Here is a 20,853-nt window from a genome sequence, read left to right as displayed (position 1 = left end):
CGAGCGAAACTTTTCACTTTCACTTTCGTTTTCGGAGCAGTTCACATATTTACATTCTGCCGGTTGTAAGGGATTAAAAACAGCGTGTTCAAAGTAAATCCGCTTTAACAAAGTAGACAGTGACAGTCAGAAGAATCAGCTGTGTGTTTGCATTCACGCGCCCTCTGACGCAGACGAGGCGCATTTATCCGACCAATCAGCAATAATCCGTACTTGTCTTTTAACAAACCAATCTGATTCATTGCTATTCTTCGACCATTCACCTAATATGTTCTACTCTCCCAGACATGTACATGATAATTACACAAACAACAAACCTGCCGTCGCCGTCCTTCTACTTCCAATCTAATCTGATGGCGTGTATACATGCAGGAGTAATGCGACTATCAATCGAATAATCTAGGTGCTTTAATCCGACCGGATGACCATCCGATTTAAGGTTTATACATGCATCTTAAAAATCCCATCGAAGTCAGACTAGCCCAGTAATTTGGTTTTCTTGAATATCATGTAAACGCACTGATAGTTTAGCTAACACTGTTTTCATAACACTTCAAAAGCTTCCTAAAGCTCATCGAGCACAGTTGAACACTCAAGTGGAGACGCTGAAGAACTGAAAACAAACCTTTAATTCAATCAGAACAAGGACAAACTAACAGCCACTCAAGCTGAACCAACAGGGGCCGTCAAGGAGAAACAAAAATACGGTGGAACCAGCAGTAACAACATAATGAGGCCTGCTGTGACACTGTAGAAACATTTGGGAAACGCTGCTGTGAGGCACTCAGACTTGACTATTTATTTAACAAATGTGCTGTACAAATGAGATTGTCTAGCTTTGCATAACCTAACCTACTGTGTCAGTCTGGGTTCCCTCTGACAAACTGTCAGTATTCAACAACCTGTAAATGAGGCTTAACTATCCTCCAGAATCATACTTGGTTATTTATTAATAATAAAACACTGCCCACACTGTTTGTAATTACATATTTGTACATATTATGTTTATACAATTCTCGTTCTATAGCACAGAAAGGTCAGAGCTGGAAGTGAGACAGTGACCTTGGTGGGACACCTCTGGACTCCTGGGCGAGGTGACTGGTCCGTCTGGGACTAGCAGGTGGACATCAAGAATAAAATGAGTCAATGTGTGGCAGGTGCTGATTTAAAGAAAACAAGTGGTCAAGAGGGTTAGAAGACTGTGTGGAACTGAAAGGGGACGTGTCCCCTTCTTGGAGGTCTACAGTGCACGATGACGCTATGAAGTATATTTTCATGGAGGTTGTGTAGGGACACCAACTTGAAAGCGGGTTCCTGCCCCAGTCCTGCTGCATTATATCCCTGGATATATGCAGTCAGGCGCCTATTTGGGAGATTCATGCTTCTCTTGCCTGATGGCTGAGGCAGAAAGGGTGGCAGAGGCAGGGTCGGTGTACAACGTGTACTCATCCCACAGAACATGACAAAAAGCAGAATATTGGTCTCAGGTTCTTGGTGGGAGTGTCTCCATGAAGAAATGGACGCTCCTGGTTTTTGACTTCCAGACCAGCTTAAGTTTCTCACGTGTTGATAGAACAGAATTTATTAATATAAACACATTGATCAAATCAATAATGCCATCAGTTCCCAACATGTGTTTTTCTGGATGGCTTCCTTGGCGTCAACACTTTGGTAGCCAAATGTCGTATGCAAACCACATCCTGCACACACGGTAAGGTTTAATTATTGTAGTGTAAGTCACTGAGCCTGAGGGGAGAAACCACCTGCACACAGGATTACAGCTACTTAGAACAGCAGAGATTAAGTGTGAAAACAGTATGTGGGGTCAGATATTGTATTGAAGCTCTGTCATCTTTAATAAGCTGCATCAACAGCCACAAGTCTGAAGTGTCACATCAGAGCGAACAGAGAGCCGACGAAGATGGACGCAGTCCTGCTGCTCGTCATGGCTGCATCAGGTCAGTAGTTTATTAGTCTTATAGATGTTGATGTTCTTTTATTACAGCACATAAACTTGTGGGGACAAAACTGTCATCAGAACTCTGAATTAAAAATGATTTACCACATTTATATAATCCTTCTCCTTTGATTAACACACAGACTGATGCAGACTGAATCCTCTGAATCTGATTTATTTTACCCTGAAATATTTTGTGGTGATGCTGCAGCTTGTAAGATCTTTAGCTTTCTACTTTTTCCAGTCCAGCTTTTGTGTATTTCATTTACAAACCATCACTGAGTTCCTCAATACTTCTCCATGCTGAATGTAATACAAAAAAAACAATAAACTGGGATCCGTCTGATTGAAGCAGGAGCCAATTACACTTCTCATTTATTCTTAAAAATACAATTAAGGATGATTCAGTCAGAACGTTCTCAGACTCTGTACCTGTACTCAGTAAAGTCATCACCAAAAAAAAGGTCACACGCTCTAATAATTTGTTGGACCGCCTTTAGCTTTGATAGCGGCACACATTCGCTTTGGCATTGTTTCGATAAGCTTCTGCAATGTCACAAGATTTATTTCTGTCCGATGTTGCATTAATTTTTCACCAAGATCTTGAATTGATGATGGGAGAGTCGGACCACTGCCACTCATGCTCCCTGAACCCCTGTTGGGAACCGATGGTAGGGCAGGTGTGGTTACTAGACATCGATAATTATTAAGATTTATTCAAATTAAACCAATAAAAAATTATACAAAGACATAAGATGGCGGAGAGCCAAAATGGCCGTCACGATCTCTTGGGAGGTGACGTCATGGAGTGTTCTGTGGAAAGGACTACAAACATGGCTGAACATGACTTTGGGAAGTCACGTTCTAAAGAAACAAACGGCACTAGATGTGACTTGGAGAAGACACTCACGAACACGACACGCACACAGCAGTCCACAAACTCACAAACACTGTAGCTCAAAAGCATAAAATACACACTGATTTCTAGTATCTGCCCAGACACTAAATAAATAAGCCAGTTCAATAATCCAGCTTTTTTCCTCTGCATGGATTAAAGGGGGTTGCAGTGTCCTGCGTTGGCTGTTAAAACAGTGTGGTCGACGCGGGCATTGAGAAAACGTGCAAAACTTGCGTTTTCTGAAAAATCCTCCCTCTGCAGGAGGTGAAAGCGGCTGGTTGCACAGGTACTATTCTGGATCCGGAGCGTGTTTGGTATCATGGGGCAGTTTGACTCGTCCAGCGAGGTGAAACACTGCGGCCTTCGGGGGTCAAGATCCAAACGTCTGGTTGCTCCCTTTGAGTAAGGCTGATGAAAGCTGATGATGCATTCAGGTGCACTCTCAGACAATGGGAGATGGGAGTTGCCAAACCTGTGGGGATTGTGTCAAGCAGACGCCTCCTACTGGACATCAGGGTCGATGCACTTTACTTTGTTGATGCAATTAAGTCCGCTCTGATGTCAGAACCATGTGACGGTCCCAACACCACTGTTTCCCAATTTGAGCCCGATGAATCCTGGCATCGTCATCTTGGAATATGCCCGTGCCATCGGGGAAGAAAAAATACGTTGATGGAATAATCTGGTTATTCAGTATATTCAGATAGTCGGCTGACTTCATTCTTTGGGCACATAATGTTGCTGAAGCCAGACCTGACCAACTGCAGCCACCCCAGATCACAGCACTGCCCCCACTGGCGTGTGCAGTGGCACTATGCATAGCCCCGAGTTTTACTGTTGTTTTTTGACGATTTGATTTCACCAAAGGTTTAAGTGATCGCCGATCACGATCAATCAGGATTTCTTTCTGACCTCATTTCTTCCTCGAAGACGATGGTTCCCCACTATCCTTCCAGTTTTTTATAATGCATTGGACAGTTCTTTACACAATTTTAGTAGTTTCTGAAATCTCCTCAGATGTTTTCTCTGCTTGACGCATGCCAATGATGAATGAGTCTCTTCTCAAACAGACTAACATCTTTTCCACGACCACAGGATGCGTCTTTCGACATGGTTGTTTAAGAAATGAGAAGCTACTCATTGCATCAATCAGGGTTAAACAACTTGTTGCCAGCTGAAAGATAATCGCCCATGCATTAATTATCCAATAGGAGGCTCTTACCTATTTGCTAAGTTAATCCAGCTGGTGACTTTTTTTTTGGCCAGGCAGAATATATATACAATATTTATATTTATATACACACACACAGTTTATACGCCGATGAGACAAAACTTTGTGAAGGGATTGTTAAATCTCCAGACTTCTTTTCCTCTGAGAACAGCTTGTTGACTCACTGATGGAAAAGATAAATATTTCTGAGTTTGTATTACCCCAAAAATATTTTAAATATTAGAATAATTAGATTGAATTTCTTCTCGAATTCTACGTAGTGCCCCTTTAAGGATCAGCCTCTGTGCATGAGACACCTGCTCTACCACCTGAGTTACCAGGACGTCCCAGAGAGCCACTGGTGTAATATATAACTACATGTTGTATTGTATTTCAGGTTCTCTTGTGTTTTTAGACTACAATCTGAATAACAATTAGATGTGATGTTACAGAGTGAACGTGGCAACCGACAGTGTGCATGTCTGTCACTACAGGGCTGAGTGCCGTCTCATCACAGCTCCGTCGTCAGTACCATTTTGTTTATGACCAGAAGAACATGCCTGAAGCTCAGAAGTACTGCAGAGAAACATACACTGACCTGGCAACTGTAGACAACATGGAGGACGTGACAACGCTGAACAACATGGGAGATCTAAACAAAGTGTCTAATGTGAGTTCACTGATGTTTTTCTTTAATCTCAGAGTCTTCCTGAACTTTTCCCAGACCGAGTTTTTGCTTCCGCGACCTCCTGGTACCCGTCAGCTGCCTCAGGAGTCCCTCGAGCCAACCACTCTCGATAGGAATCCTTCAGCTTGACAGCTCAGTCCCTCTCTTCACCCGAGTGTCCAAGACATGCGACCAGAGGTCAGATGACAAGACTACAAAGTCGATCATTGACCTCCAGCCAAGGGCATCCTGGTGCCACGTGCACATATGGTCACCCTTATGCTTGAGCATGGTGTTCGTTACAGACAAACCCTTCCTCCCAATCACACCCCTCCAGGTAACACTGTCGCTGCCCATGTGAGTGTTGAAGTCCCCCAGTAGAACGACTGAGTCCCCAGTTGGGGGACTTTCCAGTACCCCTCCCAGGGCCTCCAAGAAGGCACTCAGCCCGTAAGCCAAAACAACAGTGAGAGACCCATCCCCGACCCGAAGGCGCAGGGAGGCGACCCTCACGTTTACCGGAGTGAACTCCAACACATGGCAGCTGAGCTGGGGAGCTATAAGCAAGCCCACACCAGCTCGCCGCCTCTCACCGCGGGAAAATTCAGAGTAGAAGAGAGTCCAGCCTCTCTCAGGGTGTTGGGTTCCAGAGCCCAGACTGTGTGTGGAGGTGAGCCCGACTATCTCTAGCAGGTACCGCTCAACCTCCCGCATTAGCTCAGGCTCTTTCCCCCCCCAGCGAGGTGACATTCCATGTCCTTATGGCAACAGTCACCGTCCGGGGTTTGGATCGGCGGGGCCCCCGCCCACGACCGCCACCCAAATCACACCGCACCGGCCCCTTCTGAACCCTCCTGCAGGTGGTGAGCCTACTGGAAGGCGGACCCACGCTGCTCGTTCGGGCTGAGCCCGGCTGAGTCCCGTGGGCAGACACCCGGCCACCAGGCACTCCCTGTGAGCCCCAACCCCAGGCCTGGCTCCAGGGTGGGACATACTCCGGGCGACATACACTTCCTTGTTATCATCTTTTTCATCAGGGGCTTTGGAACCGCTCTTAGTCCGACCTGTCACCTTGGACCTGTTTGCCTTGGGAGACTCTACCAGGAGCATTAAGCCTCGGACAACATAGCTCCCCTCCACCATGATAAGGTGCCAGTTCAAGGAGGGGGCATTTTAATACACTTGTGGGTAAAGAAAGATTAATCAAATGTTGCTTTCAGGGTTACTGGATCGGGCTGTATGATGACCTGAACAGCTGGAGGTGGTCACTGTCAGACACCAGCTTCTACAGAGACGGGGAGGCCGAGTTCAGACAGTGGCAGGATGGACAACCAAACAACTATAACAGTAGAGAGCACTGCACTGTGATGGACAGTTATGGAGGATGGGGCGACTTTGATTGTATAAATCACTTTTGGTCGATCTGCATGGATGTCAGAGGTGAGAATATTAAGTAGTGACGTTTGATTTTATATACTATTTATAATCCTGCAAGGGGAAATTCTTTTTGCACATGCTACAGCGCCCAACGAGCAGTGTTAGGGGTCGGTGCCTTGCTCAAGGGCACCTCAGCAATGCCCAGGATGTGAACTAGCATTCTACAACTACTCGTCCAGATCATACTTTTTTTGGTCAGAGGGGGACTTGAACCATTGACCTTCAAGTCCTCAAGGCAAGTCCCTCTGGACTGAGCTATCAAATAATAATTTAATAATAAAACACACCAGTTCAGTTTGTTGAGCTCTCTCTCATTATTTGGGCTGATACAGGATCAGTCAGTCAAACTTTATTTACAGCACCTTCCATCAAAGTCAGTACAATTCAAAGAGCTTTACAGACGACTTACAAGCCAATAAGGAAAATAAATTCTAAAGATAATGTGTGAATCTATTAGATGTAGATTTTAAGGATGTGATTATTAATGTGGAGAGACGGTGAAGAAATACTCAGTAACATTTATTAAGATGATCATGGCTTCCATTTTTATTTTACAAAGTCATTAATTCAGTGGATTTATGATGCTGTGAATTCTGCCACAGACACGACATGGATGGTAAACTGTATGTTATAGTTCCTCTGCACAGCACTGTGCTCTGTTTTCAGGGCTGAATGTGACGTTCGTCTTCATCGAGACTCCCATGAACTGGACTGAGGCCCAGAGCTACTGCAGAGAACACCACACAGACCTGGCCAGTGTGAGAAACATGACAGAGAACCAGAAGATAAAGGACCTGGTACCTGCAGGACATATAGTCTGGATCGGCCTTTACAGAGACTCCTGGAAGTGGTCGGATGGAAGCGACTCCTCATTTAGGGACTGGGCTCAAGGTGAACCTGATAACTATGGTGGTAAAGATGCTTGTGTGGTGGGAAGTTTAAACTCTGGAACATGGTGGGACATTCCCTGTGACCTGATCAGACCGTTCGTTTGCTACAGCCTACGTGAGTGTTAACTTTTGATTCAACCAGTATTTATATTTGTATTTTTTTAATTTAGCATCAAATCAATGATAATGTAACAAAACCAACAGAAAACATGAAGTTATGGACAGAAAATAAAATGTAAACACTCCTGATGTTTATCATTGACATGAAGTTATTTGTAAAGTTATCAAACAGATGCCACAGATGGAGGATAGAAGCACAGTTTCACTGTCAGTGTTCAAACTGATGAATGTCAATATTCATCTGAACATATTTTCTCCACAGTCACTGTGACTACAAAGCAAGTGATCAAAGTGCGTCTGGTGAGAAAGGACTCCTCTCTGGATCTCAACGACCCTGCTGTGATGGAACAAATGTTGAAGGAGGTAAATCATGTTGGACCTTTCTAATTTTATACACAAACAGAACAAATACAAATAAAAATATAGCTGCAAGTGGCGATCTGCAGGTTCTAACCTGTTTCACCCCAAACCAGCCACCCTGACCCTCATCCCCCGCAGCTGATGACATCGGCCGCCATGTTCCTCAAAGATCTGTGCAAAACATGCCCATGATAAGCCCCAGATTTCTCCAAATTGGTTTTTCAGCTGCATGATGATGGCATTTCTAGCGCCCCCTATAGGTTGAGCTCAACATTCTTTGGTAGGCAGATTCCCTGTCCCGTTGTGAACTTATCCACCAGGTTTCGTTATGATAGGGCAAAGGATGTGGGAATTAGGCCAATCATTTCTAAGCCTCGCCCATTGCAAAAATACATTGGTCCATGGCGGCAATGTTTTTTGACCAATCTCGCTCATTTATGGTTGAAATTTGTCTTTTCATCCCCCAAAGCCGTGTAGCAAATTTGGTGCTGATAGAGTCAAACTTTCAAAAGTTCTATTCACTTTACTGTTTTACAGAATGTAAAATCTGTATGTGAGTGATGATGCTGAGGAGTTTTTATCAGGTCCAACAGAGGCTGAAGGACCAGGGGGTGAAAGGAGACGCCAAACTGAGCTGGAGGAAGCAGGCAGATGGAAAGGTCTTCCACGAGGAGGAGGAGGAGACAAAGGAGAAGAAGGAGACCTGTTGAAAGAGGGACGAGATTTAAAGGGGCACTACGTAGTTTTGGAGAAGAAATTCAAACTAATTTTCATGTTCGCAATATTAATAAGACTCAGAAATATTTATCTTTTCCATCAGTGAGTCAACAAGCTGTTCTCAGAGGAGAAGAAGGTCCCAGAACACTGTCTGAAGCTAGAGAGGTGGCAGGGTCCGCCACATATAAACTGAGTAAAACAGTATAAACTGTGTTTTCCTTTAAGGTCAGTTTGTTTATTCGGTTTATTCAGTCATGAAAACAAAGAGAGTTTGTTTATATAGTTTGTGGAGGCAGAAAAAAAATCAGCCAATGAAGATCTTTCTCTGCTCATTAACATTTCTTCACCAAAACTACAGAATGCTCCTTTAATGTTGAATTTCTGTGATTGTTCCTCAAAGTCCTCATGTAATGTGTCAGAATAGACCTGCAACATGTGGATGAATTGATCAGTCACATGAACTATTTTGATCATCAGTTAATCCTTTTAGTTATTTGTCAGCTAAACAAACCAAATATTCTCTGGTTCTAGCTTCTTAAATGTGACGATCTGATGTTTTCTTTTCATATATGATCATAAACTTAATATATCTTTGTGTTTCACACTGTTGGTCGATTATAACAAGGCAGTTAAAGTGATCTGATTGGGCTGTGGGAACTTCTAACAGACTTTATTCACTCTTTAATATACTGTGTGATGAGATAAAATACTGTGTGATGAGATAAATGACTGCAGGTTAGATAAGATGAGAGTCGACTGGAGGAAACTGCAGTGAAGAAAACATTAAAAAGATGAACTTTAGTGTTTGAAGAATCTTTAAAATGTGTTTTCATGAGAAAAGAAAGTCTTTGTTCATGTCAGAGTGATATTCAGCAGCTCAGCTTTCAGTCTATGGAGCCAATCTGTGTGTATTTACAGCAGCAGCCTCTGGTTGGTTGATCCACAATGACTTTGATGTTGTTGCTCCAGCTAACAGGAGCTAACTGGCTAAATTAGCACTGGTTCAGTTTGCTAGTTGAAGTGAGGCAGGCACATGTGATTGGCTGATAGATGACGGGGGCGGTGACATCACCACTGTCAATGAACTGTGAAGAATGACAGAATGAAATAAAGTGTGTCCTTATAAAAAGTGTGAAATTAAATAAAGTGTGGTTTGAGAAAATGTCAGGAACAATTCAGAGTTGTTTTATTTTAAGTATCTAATGAAAAGAAAATAATATCCAGTTGATGTTTTTATGAGCGTGATGATGAATTAACATTTCATAATGAGTTGAGCTGAATCATTTCTTCACTTGTTAAACTGGGTTGATTGATGAACATATTCACCTCCCATAACAGCCTCTGTGACCTGCAGCCTCCTCTAGATTTACAGCATGAGGGCGAGTGTGAGTAGAGAGAGTGAGAGAGCAACAGAGTGAGAGAGACAACAAGCAGCACAGACACAACAGTGTCCCTGCAGACCCACACCTGACAGCCACATGACACACAACCTGTTGAAAAAACATTATCTTATTAAAATATGTTTGCGCAGTAAACACATGACAGAATGAGTGTTTCTACATGAAATCAGTGTTTGTTTTTTTAAATCCTAATGTTCACTAATATCGTGACGTCAGCATGAAGAAACGCTGTTTTGCTGTGAATCAAACAAACAACAGAATAATTTATTGACGGTCCCTAAATCACCTCCAGAGCAGCGCGAGCTTCTGGGAGGCAGCTAACCGTCCTCCTGCTGCCAACACCGGGGGAAACTGAGGAAGAGACGCCGCTGGGTGTCTCCGGAGTGAATGTCTGTCCAACATCCAACTTTAAAGTAACTTGTGGAACAGGTGGACCAGCCTCCGCACCTGTGGCAGCACTGGCGGCCGATGATGATGATGGAGGTGACCGTGAGGGGGGTGAGGCGAGGCCGAGGCGGGAGAGAGATGGCGGCGCTGGCGGCGAGAGTGGAGGCAGAGTTGAACCTGCGGTAAGAGGCTGTGAATGTGCTGTGCCTGTCTGCCTGGCTCACATATGATGAAGTCATGTTGGGGACATTATTCAGGCAGCTTGCTAACTGTTTATCACAGCATGTGTGGTTGTGCCAGCTGCCCTCTAACATCAGTGTGTGTAGATCAGCTCACAGCGGCTACGTTAGCTAGCAGCTCTGGCTGAAGACAGTTAGCCTCCATCTGCAGCTCTCTGCTGTTTCCTGCTGAGCTGAATGAGGCTCTGTTGTCTGTTAGAAACAACATCATTACTTTGCTGGTTCATCCCTTTTTCTCCATGATGTGTTGATGAGGCTGTGTGGGTGATGATGTGTTGCTGTTCATTGTTCAGGAGGTTCAAAGGGCCACACAGCCTCTTGAGTCAGTAACAACCTGTACAACACCTGTCAGCTCATCATGTCTCTGTCTCTCACACACAGGAGGCCCTCAGTCAGGTTGTAAGAGGATGATCTGCAGTGAAAGTACGACTCTGAAGTGTGAACTGTCATGTAGTAGAAGTAGAAAATGTCCAAAACAATCAGAAATACTCAAAATCGCTCTTTAAGTACAGAACTTGTTTTCCTTCCTGCTCTGATTTTCCTCTAATGACACCTGAACACACAGAAATGTGATGTTTCAACACTGTCATGTTGTTGTTCTGTCCTTCCTACAGGGCTGAGTGCCGTCTCATCACATGTTCATCGTCAGCACCGTTTTGAAGAACATGACTGAAGCTCAGAGGTGCTGCAGAGAAAAACACACACACCTGGCGACTACAGCCAACATGGAGGACGTGAAGATCCTGAACCACACGGCAGATAACAGCTCAGTGGTGGACTCTGAATACAGCCATGTGAGTTCACCTTTCTCTCTGGACGATGGCGTAAACGTCGGGCCGGCAGGTTGAACCTCACTTTGTTTCGGAGGTTTGTCCACAGAAGTAATGTGGATTTCTGCCTGTCGTCGGTGAGATTTCTATACGGGTTAAACATGGTGAGAGAGAAGACGGTACAGCGGCCTGGTAATCTGACACGTGTTAGACCTGCTGCCTGACACGAACCTCAGTGTATGAAAATCATATCTGATCATCTATTCTGGTCTGCAGTTCCGTGTGTGTTCTGTGTGTGTGTGTGTGTGTGTGTGTGAGTGTGTTCTTTTGTAAATAATCAAACTCTTTGTTTTCATGAATACTGAATAAACTGAATGAACAAAGTGACCTTAAAACACAGTTCATACTGTTTTACTGTTTGCCACCCTTCTAGATTCCGACAGTGTCCTGGGAACTTATTCTCCTCTGAGACCAGCTTATTTATTCACTTATGGAAAAAACTGTTTGTATTATTACCTCATTAATATTCTAAGTTTGAATTTCTTCTCCAAATCTACACCCTGCCCCTTTGAAATAAAAGATCTCTTAGAGACCAACAATAGTTGTTTTTGATGCACTTTATGGCCTTTTTTTCACAGGACAGGGGAGGAGAGGTGACAGGAAGCTGGATGAGAGAGAGAGAGAGGATGACTTCAGCAAAAGGCTGCAGGTCGGACTGGAACCCTGAGCTGCTGCAGCGAGGACAAGGCCTCTGTAAGAGGGACGAAGCTCTACTGACTGAGCTACCAGGACACCCACCAGGTGAGAGGTCCTTTAAATCATAATGTTACAGAGTACATGACTCAGTAGTTGATGACTGTCAGCCACCTGCGACACTGTCCAACAATGCATTGTGTGTTGATATATTTGGTGTCTATAATGAACAAAGATGTATTTCCAATTTATGCCACTACGTGCCTCCACTGTACCACATGTCATATTGTACTAACTTTACTCCACTAGTTAAAATGAGCTCCACCTTTATGATCCAACACGTTAATTCAGCAGTAATATTATCCAAGAGCATCAGACAAAATAGTAAATGACTGACAGGGAACCACCAAGGATGCTCATAAGTGTACGTGGTACCAAGGTCAATGATCAATTTTGTGATCGTATCATCTGATCTTCTGCCGTGTGTTTTGGACACTCGGGTGAAGAGAGGGGCAGAGCTGTCAACTGATCACCACCTGGTGGTGAGTTTGTTTCCATGGCAGGGGAAATCCATGGACAGACCTGGTAAGCCCAAACGAGTAGTGCGGCTAAGCTGGGAACGTCTGGGGGAGGCCGCTGTCTGAGAAGCCTTCAACTCCCACCTCCAAAGGAGCTTCTCTAGCATCCCTGTGGAGGCTGGGGATATCGAACCTGAATGGACGATGTTCAAATCTTCTGTTGTTGAAGCTGCAGTTGTGTCCTGTGGCCATAGGGTGCCTCAAGGGGCGGCAGCCCTCGAACACCGTGGTGGACACGGGTGGTCAGGGAAGCCGTCCGACTGTAGAAGGAGTCCTTTAGGGACATGTTGTCCCAGGGGACTCCTGAGGCAGTTTTGGGGTTCCGACAGGCCCAAAGGGCAGCAGCCACAGCTGTGGCAGAAGCAAAGCAGCAGGCATGGGTGGAGTTTGGCGAGGCCATGGAGAAGGACTTTCAGGTGGCACCAAAGCGCTTTTGGAAAACCGTCCGCCACCTTAGGGGGGAAACAGGGAACCATCGAAGCTGTGTACAGCAAGGATGGGACCTTGTTGACTTCAGCTGAGGAGGTAATAGGGCGGTGGAGGGAGTACTTTGGTGACCTCCTGAATCCCACTCAGCCACCCTCTGTAATGGAGACAGAGCTGGAGGATGATGGGGTATCATCGCCGATTTCCCTGGGTGAAGTCACTGTGATAGTCAAACAACTCCACAGTGGCAAAGCCCCAGGGATCGATGAGATACCACCAGAAATGCTGAAGGCTCTGGGTGTTGAGGAGCTGTCTTGGTTGACACACCTCTTCAACATTGCGTGGGGGTCGGGGTCGGTGCCGAAGGACTGGCAGATGGGTGTGGTGGTCCCTCTCTTTAAGAAGGGGGACCAGAGGGTGTGTGCCAATTACAGAGGTATCACGCTACTCAGTCTGCCTGGGAAAGTCTCCTCCAAGGTGCTGGAAAGGAGGGTCCGGCCGATTGTCGAACCTCGCAATGTGGATTCTGTCCTGGCCGTGGAACAACGGACCGGCTCTTTTCTCTGGTAGGGGTCTTGGAGGGGGCCTGGGAGTACAATCTCCCAGTCCACATGTGTTTTGTGGATCTGGAGAAGGCGTATGACCGGGTCCCCCGGGATGTTCTGTGAGAAGTGCTGCGGGAGTATGGGGTGAGGGGGTCCCTTCTTAGGGCCATCCAATCCCTATATTCTCAAAGCTAAAGCTGCGTGCATGTACTCGGAAGTAAGTCGGACTTGTTCCAAGTTGGTGTTGGCCTCCGCCAGGGCTGTGCCTTGTCCCCAATCCTGTTTGTGATATACATGGACAGGATTTCAAGGTGCAGTCGTGGTGTGGAGGGGTTACAGGTCGGTGGCCTGAAGATCGCATCACTGCTTTTTGCAGATGATGTGGTCTTGATGGCATCATCAGCTGTAGATCTACAGCACTCACTGGATCAGTTCATGGCTGAGTGTGAAGCAGCAGGGATGTGGATCAGCACCTCTAAATCTGAGGCCATGGTTTTCAGTAGGAAACTGGTGGATTGCCTACTCCGGGTGGGAAATGTGTCCTTGCCCCAAGTGAAGGAATTCAAGTACCTCAGGGTTTTGTTCACGAGTGAAGGGATGGTGGGGCTTGAGATTGACCAGAGAGTTGGAGCAGTGGGTGCTGTGTTGCATGCGCTTCAACGCACGGTTTTGACGAAAAGACAGCTAAGCCGGAAGGCAAAGCTCTCTATCTACCGGTCAATCTTCGTCCCTACCCTCACCTATGGTCATGAGCGATGGTTCATGACCGAAAGCGGCCGAAATGGGTTTTCTCTGGCGGGGGTCTCCCTCAGAGGATGAGAAGCTCAGCCATCCGGGAGGGACGTGGAGTAGAGCCGTTGCTCCTCTGCGTGGAAAGGAGCCAGTTGGGGCTCGGAAGCCTCGGATTCAGTGAAATTCCTCCAGTGAGTTCCTCCAAATGGATACAAAGGCAGGACAGCTGAAGCTTGATCAGGCACACTGGTCCTTAGCACTAAAACCCGGCGCGGGTCAACGTCCCAGGCCGCTGATAGTGAAGTTTCATAACTTCACGGTTAAACACTGCGTAATGGAGGCAGCACGTTGGCTCGAATCCCGCTGGTCTAACCGGGATGACCCCACAAACAAGGAACCCAGGATCTCCTTGTTTAATGACTATTCAGCTGAGGTGGTCTGGAGATGAAAAGCTTTTGATGACATAAAGGCGCTGCTGAGGAAGATGAACATGACCTATGCGTTACTGCAGTGGTTCTCAAACGGGGGGGCGGACACTCTCCCAGGGGGGTGCAAGTAGTATTCTTACATACACAGTGAGGAAGAATATTTTACTGCAGTGGATTAATGGAAAAGTACCAACTGTTAAAGGCTGACAAAGAGTGCTGTTGATCTACTGCCATCAGAGTACCTTACATGTATATTACATTCAAAAACAGACCAAATCTAGTGTTTGAACCCTGTTTGAACTATGTAGAGCCTGATGTTTTCTTTATCTTTTTTGATTTGTTTGTCTTGTTTTGTTTAATTTTTTTTGTTTTTATTTCTGTGAACCATATTGTGTAACCATTCTTTACTTGTAAAAGTGGAAAGTTAATAAAAATACTGTATAAAAAAAGAAAAAGAATACATTGTGGGCTGATGTTTTAAGCTGCTTACCACTTCTACCTTTGTTCTGCATTCAGAACTTGTTTTGACCCAGTTTTCCATGAACAATAGTATGTTGAACACTGTTCACTGTCAGTGTGTTGTTCTGTACGGTTTCCTTGGCGTCAACACTTTGGTAGCCAAATTAAGTATGCAAACTATGTCCTGCACACAGGTTAAATGTATAGAGGTTTACTGTAAGTCAGATGTGTACAGCTACTCAAAATAGCCCTAATTATGTGTGCAAATCAGTGGTGGACGGTCAGATATTGTATTGAAGCTCTGTCAGCTTTAATAAGCTGCATCAACAGCCACAAGTCTGAAGTGTCACATCAGAACGAACAGAGAGCCGACGAAGATGGACGCAGTCCTGCTGCTCATCATGGCTGCATCAGGTCAGTAGTTTATTAGTCTTATAGATGTTGATGTTCTTTTATTACAGCACATAAACTTGTGGGGACAAAACTGTCATCAGAACTCTGAATTAAAAATGATTTACCACATTTATATAATCCTTCTCCTTTGATTGACACACAGTCTGATGCAGACTGAATCCTCTGAATCTGATTTATTTTACCCTGAAATATTTTGTGGTGATGCTGCTGCTCGTAAAATCTTTTTTCCAGTCCAACTTTGGTGTATTTCATTTACAAACCATCACTGAGTTCCTCAATATTTCTCGATGCTGAACTGACTTTTAAAACTTTTAAAAAACAATTGACTAGGATCCGTCTGAATAAAGCAGGAACTGATCACAGCTCTCATTTATTCTTAAACATACAATTAGGAATGATTCAGCCAGAATGTTCTCAGACTCTGTACCTGCACTCATTAATATGTATATTTATGTACATATATTTATACACACACAGTTTATACACTGATGAGACAAAACTTTGTGACGGGATCTTTAAATTTTGATATTGATATTCTACTGTTTTGTTTATTATTATTTATTCATTTTCTCTTTATTTATTTTAGTACAGTCTGTGTATGTATGTATGGTATGTGTGTGTGTATATATTTTTTGGATTATAGTATAGATTCTCTTCTCTTCACCCTCCACCTTTTTTTCCCCTTTTGATTAATTATCATCCATATTAATTTTTTTTTTGGTTTATCATTATCACTAGTACTGTGGTGGGGGGTGGGGGCAGTGGAGGACCAGAGGATTCCTCCTCAGACCCAACTGAACAGCCCCCCCTCCTGCAGGGGAGGGAGCTGCTCTCTGGAGGTCTAACCACATCATCCCTGCCACTCCCACGGGTCTGGTGGCTATATAATAATAATTAATAAATTTAATTTATACCCTGAATATCTACCAAATGTGTCAAGAAGATTCATAAGTTTAGAGAAAGATTCAGAAGGGTTATTTAAATAAACCAAAATGTTGTCCACATACAGCGCCACCTTGTGGTCTTCCTCGTTAAACACAGTTTTTACTGTTTTTCTCTGTTTATATGTGGCGGACCCTGCCACCCCTCTAGCTTCAAACAGTGTTCTGGGACCTTCTTCTCCTCTGAGAACAGCTTGTTGACTCTCTGATGGAAAAGATAAATATTTCTGAGTTTGTATCATTACCTCATTGATATTTCAAATATTAGAATTATTAGTTTAAATTTCTTCTCCAAATCTACGTAGTGCCCCTTTAATGATCAGCCTCTGTGCATGACACACCTGCTCTACCACCTGAGTTACCAGGACGTCCCAGAGAGCCACTGGTGTGATATATAACTATGTATTGTTTTGTATTTCAGATGTTTTTAGACTAAATCTTCATCTGAATAACAATTAAATGTTCTGCAGTAAAAGTCTGATGTTACAGAGTGAAATGTAATGTAGTAGAAATATAAAGTTACATCAACAGAAATACTCCAAATTGTTCTTAAAGTGGCGACAGACAGCCCGACCCTGTCACTAGTTTAAATGTAATCAGTGTGCATGTCTGTCACTACAGGGCTGAGTGCCGTCTCATCACAGCTCCGTCGTCAGTACCATTTTGTTTATGACCAGAAGAACATGACTGAAGCTCAGAAGTACTGCAGAGCAACATACACTGACCTGGCAACTGTAGACAACATGGAGGACGTGACGACGCTGATCAACATGGGAGATCTAAACCAAGTGTTTCAAGTGAGTTCACTGATGTCTTTAATCTCAAACCATTTTCAACAATCATGTAAATGACGCAGGTTGAAAGTTTTGTACTTCCACATTGGTGTAAAGTCAGTAGATACATTTGAAGAAACATTTAGAGGTTCTGTACTTGTACTTGACTATTTCCATTTAATGCCACTCTGAACTTCTACTTGTAAGCAGCACTTTAATCTGGTGTCTGATGAAGCTGCAGCTTGAATTTAAACTGCTTGAAATGTACCCATAGACATACAGACACGACAGAACTCCACTGATACGACACAGAACCAACATTTGTTTGCAAGATATGAAAACTACTTGAGATACCAAGTTTAGCTAAATTACAGATTCTTCTTTCTAGTAAAAAAACACTTTCTGTTATTAACAGGATTACTGTCACGATTCAGAAACAACTATTTAAAGGATCACATGTTGTAAATGATCCTCAGTGTCTCCTAGATGTTCAGGACACATTTTAACCCAGTCCAGTTAAAAATGAGTGATTGATGAGGTTCAGAATACAAATACAGAGAATCACTGTAGGTAAAAATCCACGACAGGAAGTGGAAGGTCATCTGTGAGTTGGCTAGGAATGACCCTCATATTATTTTTTTTTTATATTGAGTGTAATGCTTTATAATACACTTGTGGATAAAGAAAGATTAATCAAATGTTGCTTTCAGGGTTACTGGATCGGGCTTTATGATGACCTGAACAGCTGGAGGTGGTCGCTGTCAGACACCAGCTTCTACAGAGACGGGGAGGCCGAGTTCAGACAGTGGTGGCCTGGACAACCAGACAACTATATCAGTAGAGAGCACTGCACTGCGATGATTAATGGACAATGGAACGACGTTGATTGTATGACTCGCTATAGGTCGGTCTGCATGGATGTCAGAGGTGAGAATATTAAGTATTGAAGTTTAAAACACACCAGTTCAGTTTGTTGAGCTCTCTCTCATTATTTGGGCTGATACAGGATCAGTCAGTCAAACTTTATTTACAGCACCTTCCATCAAAGTTTCAAAGAGCTTTACAGACGACTTACAAGCCAATAAGGAAAATAAATTCTAAAGATTATGTGTGAATCTATTAGATGCAGATTTTAAGCATGCGGTTATTAATGTGGAGAGACGGTGAAGAAATACTCAGTAACATTTATTAAGATGATCATGTCTTCCATTTTTATTTTACAAAGTCATTAATTCAGTGGATTTATGATGCTGTGAATTCTGCCACAGACACGACATGGATGGTAAACTGTATGTTATAGTTCCTCTGCACAGCACTGTGCTCTGTTTTCAGGGCTGAATGTGACGTTCGTCCTCATCGAGACTGGCATGAACTGGACTGAGGCCCAGAGCTACTGCAGAGAACACCACACAGACCTGGCCAGTGTGAGAAACATGACAGAGAACCAGAAGGTAGCGGACCTGGTACCTGCAGGACAAGAAGCCTGGATCGGCCTTTACAGAGACTCCTGGAAGTGGTCGGATGGAAGTGACTCCTCATTTAGACACTGGAAGCAAGGTCAACCTGATAACTCTGGTGGGAAAGAGGCTTGTGTGGTGGGAAGTTTAAGATACTCTGGAATATGGTTGGACATTCCCTGTGACCTGAACAGACCGTTCGTTTGCTACAGTGAGTGTTAACTTTTGATTCAGCTAGTATTTATATTTGGATTTTTGTTTAATTTAGCATCAAATCAATGATAATGTAACAAAAACAACAGAAAACATGAAGTTATGGACAGAAAATAAAATGTAAACACTCCTGATGTTTATCATTGACATGAAGTTATTTGTAAAGTTATCAAACAGATGCCACAGATGGAGGATAGAAGCACAGTTTCACTGTCAGTGTTCAAACTGATGAATGTCAATATTCATCTGAACATATTTTCTCCACAGTCACTGTGACTACAAAGCAAGTGATCAAAGTGCGTCTGGAGAGAAAGGACTCCTCTCTGGATCTCAACGACCCTGCTGTGATGGAACAAATGTTGAAGGAGGTAAATCATGTTGGACCTTTCTAATTTTATACACAAACAGAACAAATACAAATAAAATCAGACTTTATTGATCCCCCGAGGGAAAACTCAGCAGAACAAGAAACAGTGTGAAGAGGCAGGAAACAGATCAACATGACATGAGCTGAGCATCGTGTAGGAAGCTGTGCACGTACATATGTGCAGGATTAAAGAGTGCAGTCGTGCCACTCTGCAGGCCGACTGAGGCAGAACTGTGACTCGTTCAGAGTCGACGCTCAGCACAAACTTTACTATCAGTTTTAGAAAAGCCAGAGCCTTTACAACAGAAGAGAGAGGAGGAGAAAGTCAGAAAGGACAACAGGCCAACAGGTCGACGCCATCTTAGGGAACAAAACATGTGAATGTATAAATGAGATGCAGAGAGCTCCTAAAACAGAGGAAGATATAAAGTACAATGCAGAATGTAAAATCTGTATGTGAGTGATGATGCTGAGGAGTTTTTATCAGGTCCAGCAGAGGCTGAAGGACCAGGGGGTGAAAGGAGACGTCAAAGTGAGCTGGAGGAAGCAGGCAGATGGAAAGGTCTTCCACGAGGAGGAGGAGGAGACAAAGGAGAAGAAGACCCGTCGCAAGAGGGACGAGATTTAAAGGGGCGCTACGTAGTTTTGGAGAAGAAATTCAGACTCATGATTTTAATGTTTACAATATTAATGAGGTAATAATACAAACTCAGAAATATTAATCTTTTCCATCAGTGAGTCAACAAGCTGTTCTCAGAGGAGAAGAAGGTCCCAGAACACTGTTTGAAGCTAGAGAGGTGGCAGGGTCCGCCACATATAAACAGAGTAAAACAGTATAAACTGTGTTTTCCTTTAAGGTCAGTTTGTTTATTCGGTTTATTCAGTCATGAAAACAAAGAGAGTTTGTTTATTTAATTTGTTGAGGCAGAAAAAAATCAGCCAATGAAGATCTTTCTCTGCTCATTAACATTTCTTCACCAAAACTACAGAATGCTCCTTTAATGTTGAATTTCTGTGATTGTTCATCAAAGTCCTCATGTAATGTGTCAGAATAGACCTGCAACATGTGGATGAATTGATCAGTCACATGAACTATTTTGATCATCAGTTAATCCTTTTAGTTATTTGTCAGCTAAACAAACCAAATATTCTCTGGTTCTAGCTTCTTAAATGTGACGATCTGATGTTTTCTTTTCATATATGATCATAAACTTAATATATCTTTGTGTTTCACACTGTTGGTCGATTATAACAAGGCAGTTAAAGTGATCTGATTGGGCTGTGGGAACTTATAACAGACTTTATTCACTCTTTAATATACTGTGTGATGAGATAAAATACTGTGTGATGAGATAAATGACTGCAGGTTAGATAAGATGAGAGTCGACTGGAGGAAACTGCAGTGAAGAAAACATTAAAAAGATGAACTTTAGTGTTTGAAGAATCTTTAAAATGTGTTTTCATGAGAAAAGAAAGTCTTTGTTCATGTCAGAGTGATATTCAGCAGCTCAGCTTTCAGTCTATGGAGCCAATCTGTGTGTATTTACAGCAGCAGCCTCTGGTTGGTTGATCCACAATGACTTTGATGTTGTTGCTCCAGCTAACAGGAGCTAACTGGCTAAATTAGCACTGGTTCAGTTTGCTAGTTGAAGTGAGGCGGGCACATGTGATTGGCTGATAGGTGACGGGGGCGGTGACATCACCACTGTCAATGAAATGTGAAGAATGACAGAATGAAATAAAGTGTGTCCTTATAAAAAGTGTGAAATTAAATA

At 43.5% G+C, this 20,853-nt stretch overlaps 1 protein-coding gene and 1 long non-coding RNA gene across 2 annotated transcripts; one reads left to right on the top strand and one right to left on the bottom strand.

Moving 5' to 3' along the window:
• The first annotated feature begins 1,874 nt into the window (after window positions 1-1,874).
• On the top strand, window positions 1,875-19,841 carry LOC119022469 (macrophage mannose receptor 1-like). Its single transcript, XM_037103402.1, has 10 exons — window positions 1,875-1,958; window positions 4,560-4,681; window positions 11,008-11,076; window positions 11,691-11,853; window positions 15,244-15,327; window positions 16,890-17,065; window positions 17,752-17,968; window positions 18,374-18,709; window positions 18,979-19,079; window positions 19,566-19,841. The coding sequence occupies exons 1-10, from the start codon at window positions 1,922-1,924 to the stop codon at window positions 19,704-19,706; spliced, it is 1,446 nt and encodes a 481-aa protein (XP_036959297.1). The 5' UTR covers window positions 1,875-1,921; the 3' UTR covers window positions 19,707-19,841.
• On the bottom strand, window positions 9,509-10,220 carry LOC119022509. The gene is made up of 2 exons (XR_005075956.1): window positions 9,943-10,220; window positions 9,509-9,746 (listed from the first exon to the last, which is right to left on the bottom strand). It is a non-coding gene; the product is annotated as an uncharacterized LOC119022509 (long non-coding RNA).
• Window positions 19,842-20,853: the final 1,012 nt, after the last annotated feature.

The sequence above is a fragment of the Acanthopagrus latus genome, chromosome 7, assembly GCF_904848185.1.
Source record: "Acanthopagrus latus isolate v.2019 chromosome 7, fAcaLat1.1, whole genome shotgun sequence".
NCBI classification, from domain to species: domain Eukaryota; kingdom Metazoa; phylum Chordata; class Actinopteri; order Spariformes; family Sparidae; genus Acanthopagrus; species Acanthopagrus latus.
Note: the sequence above shows the minus strand (reverse complement) of the source record. Positions and strands in the feature narration are given on the sequence as shown.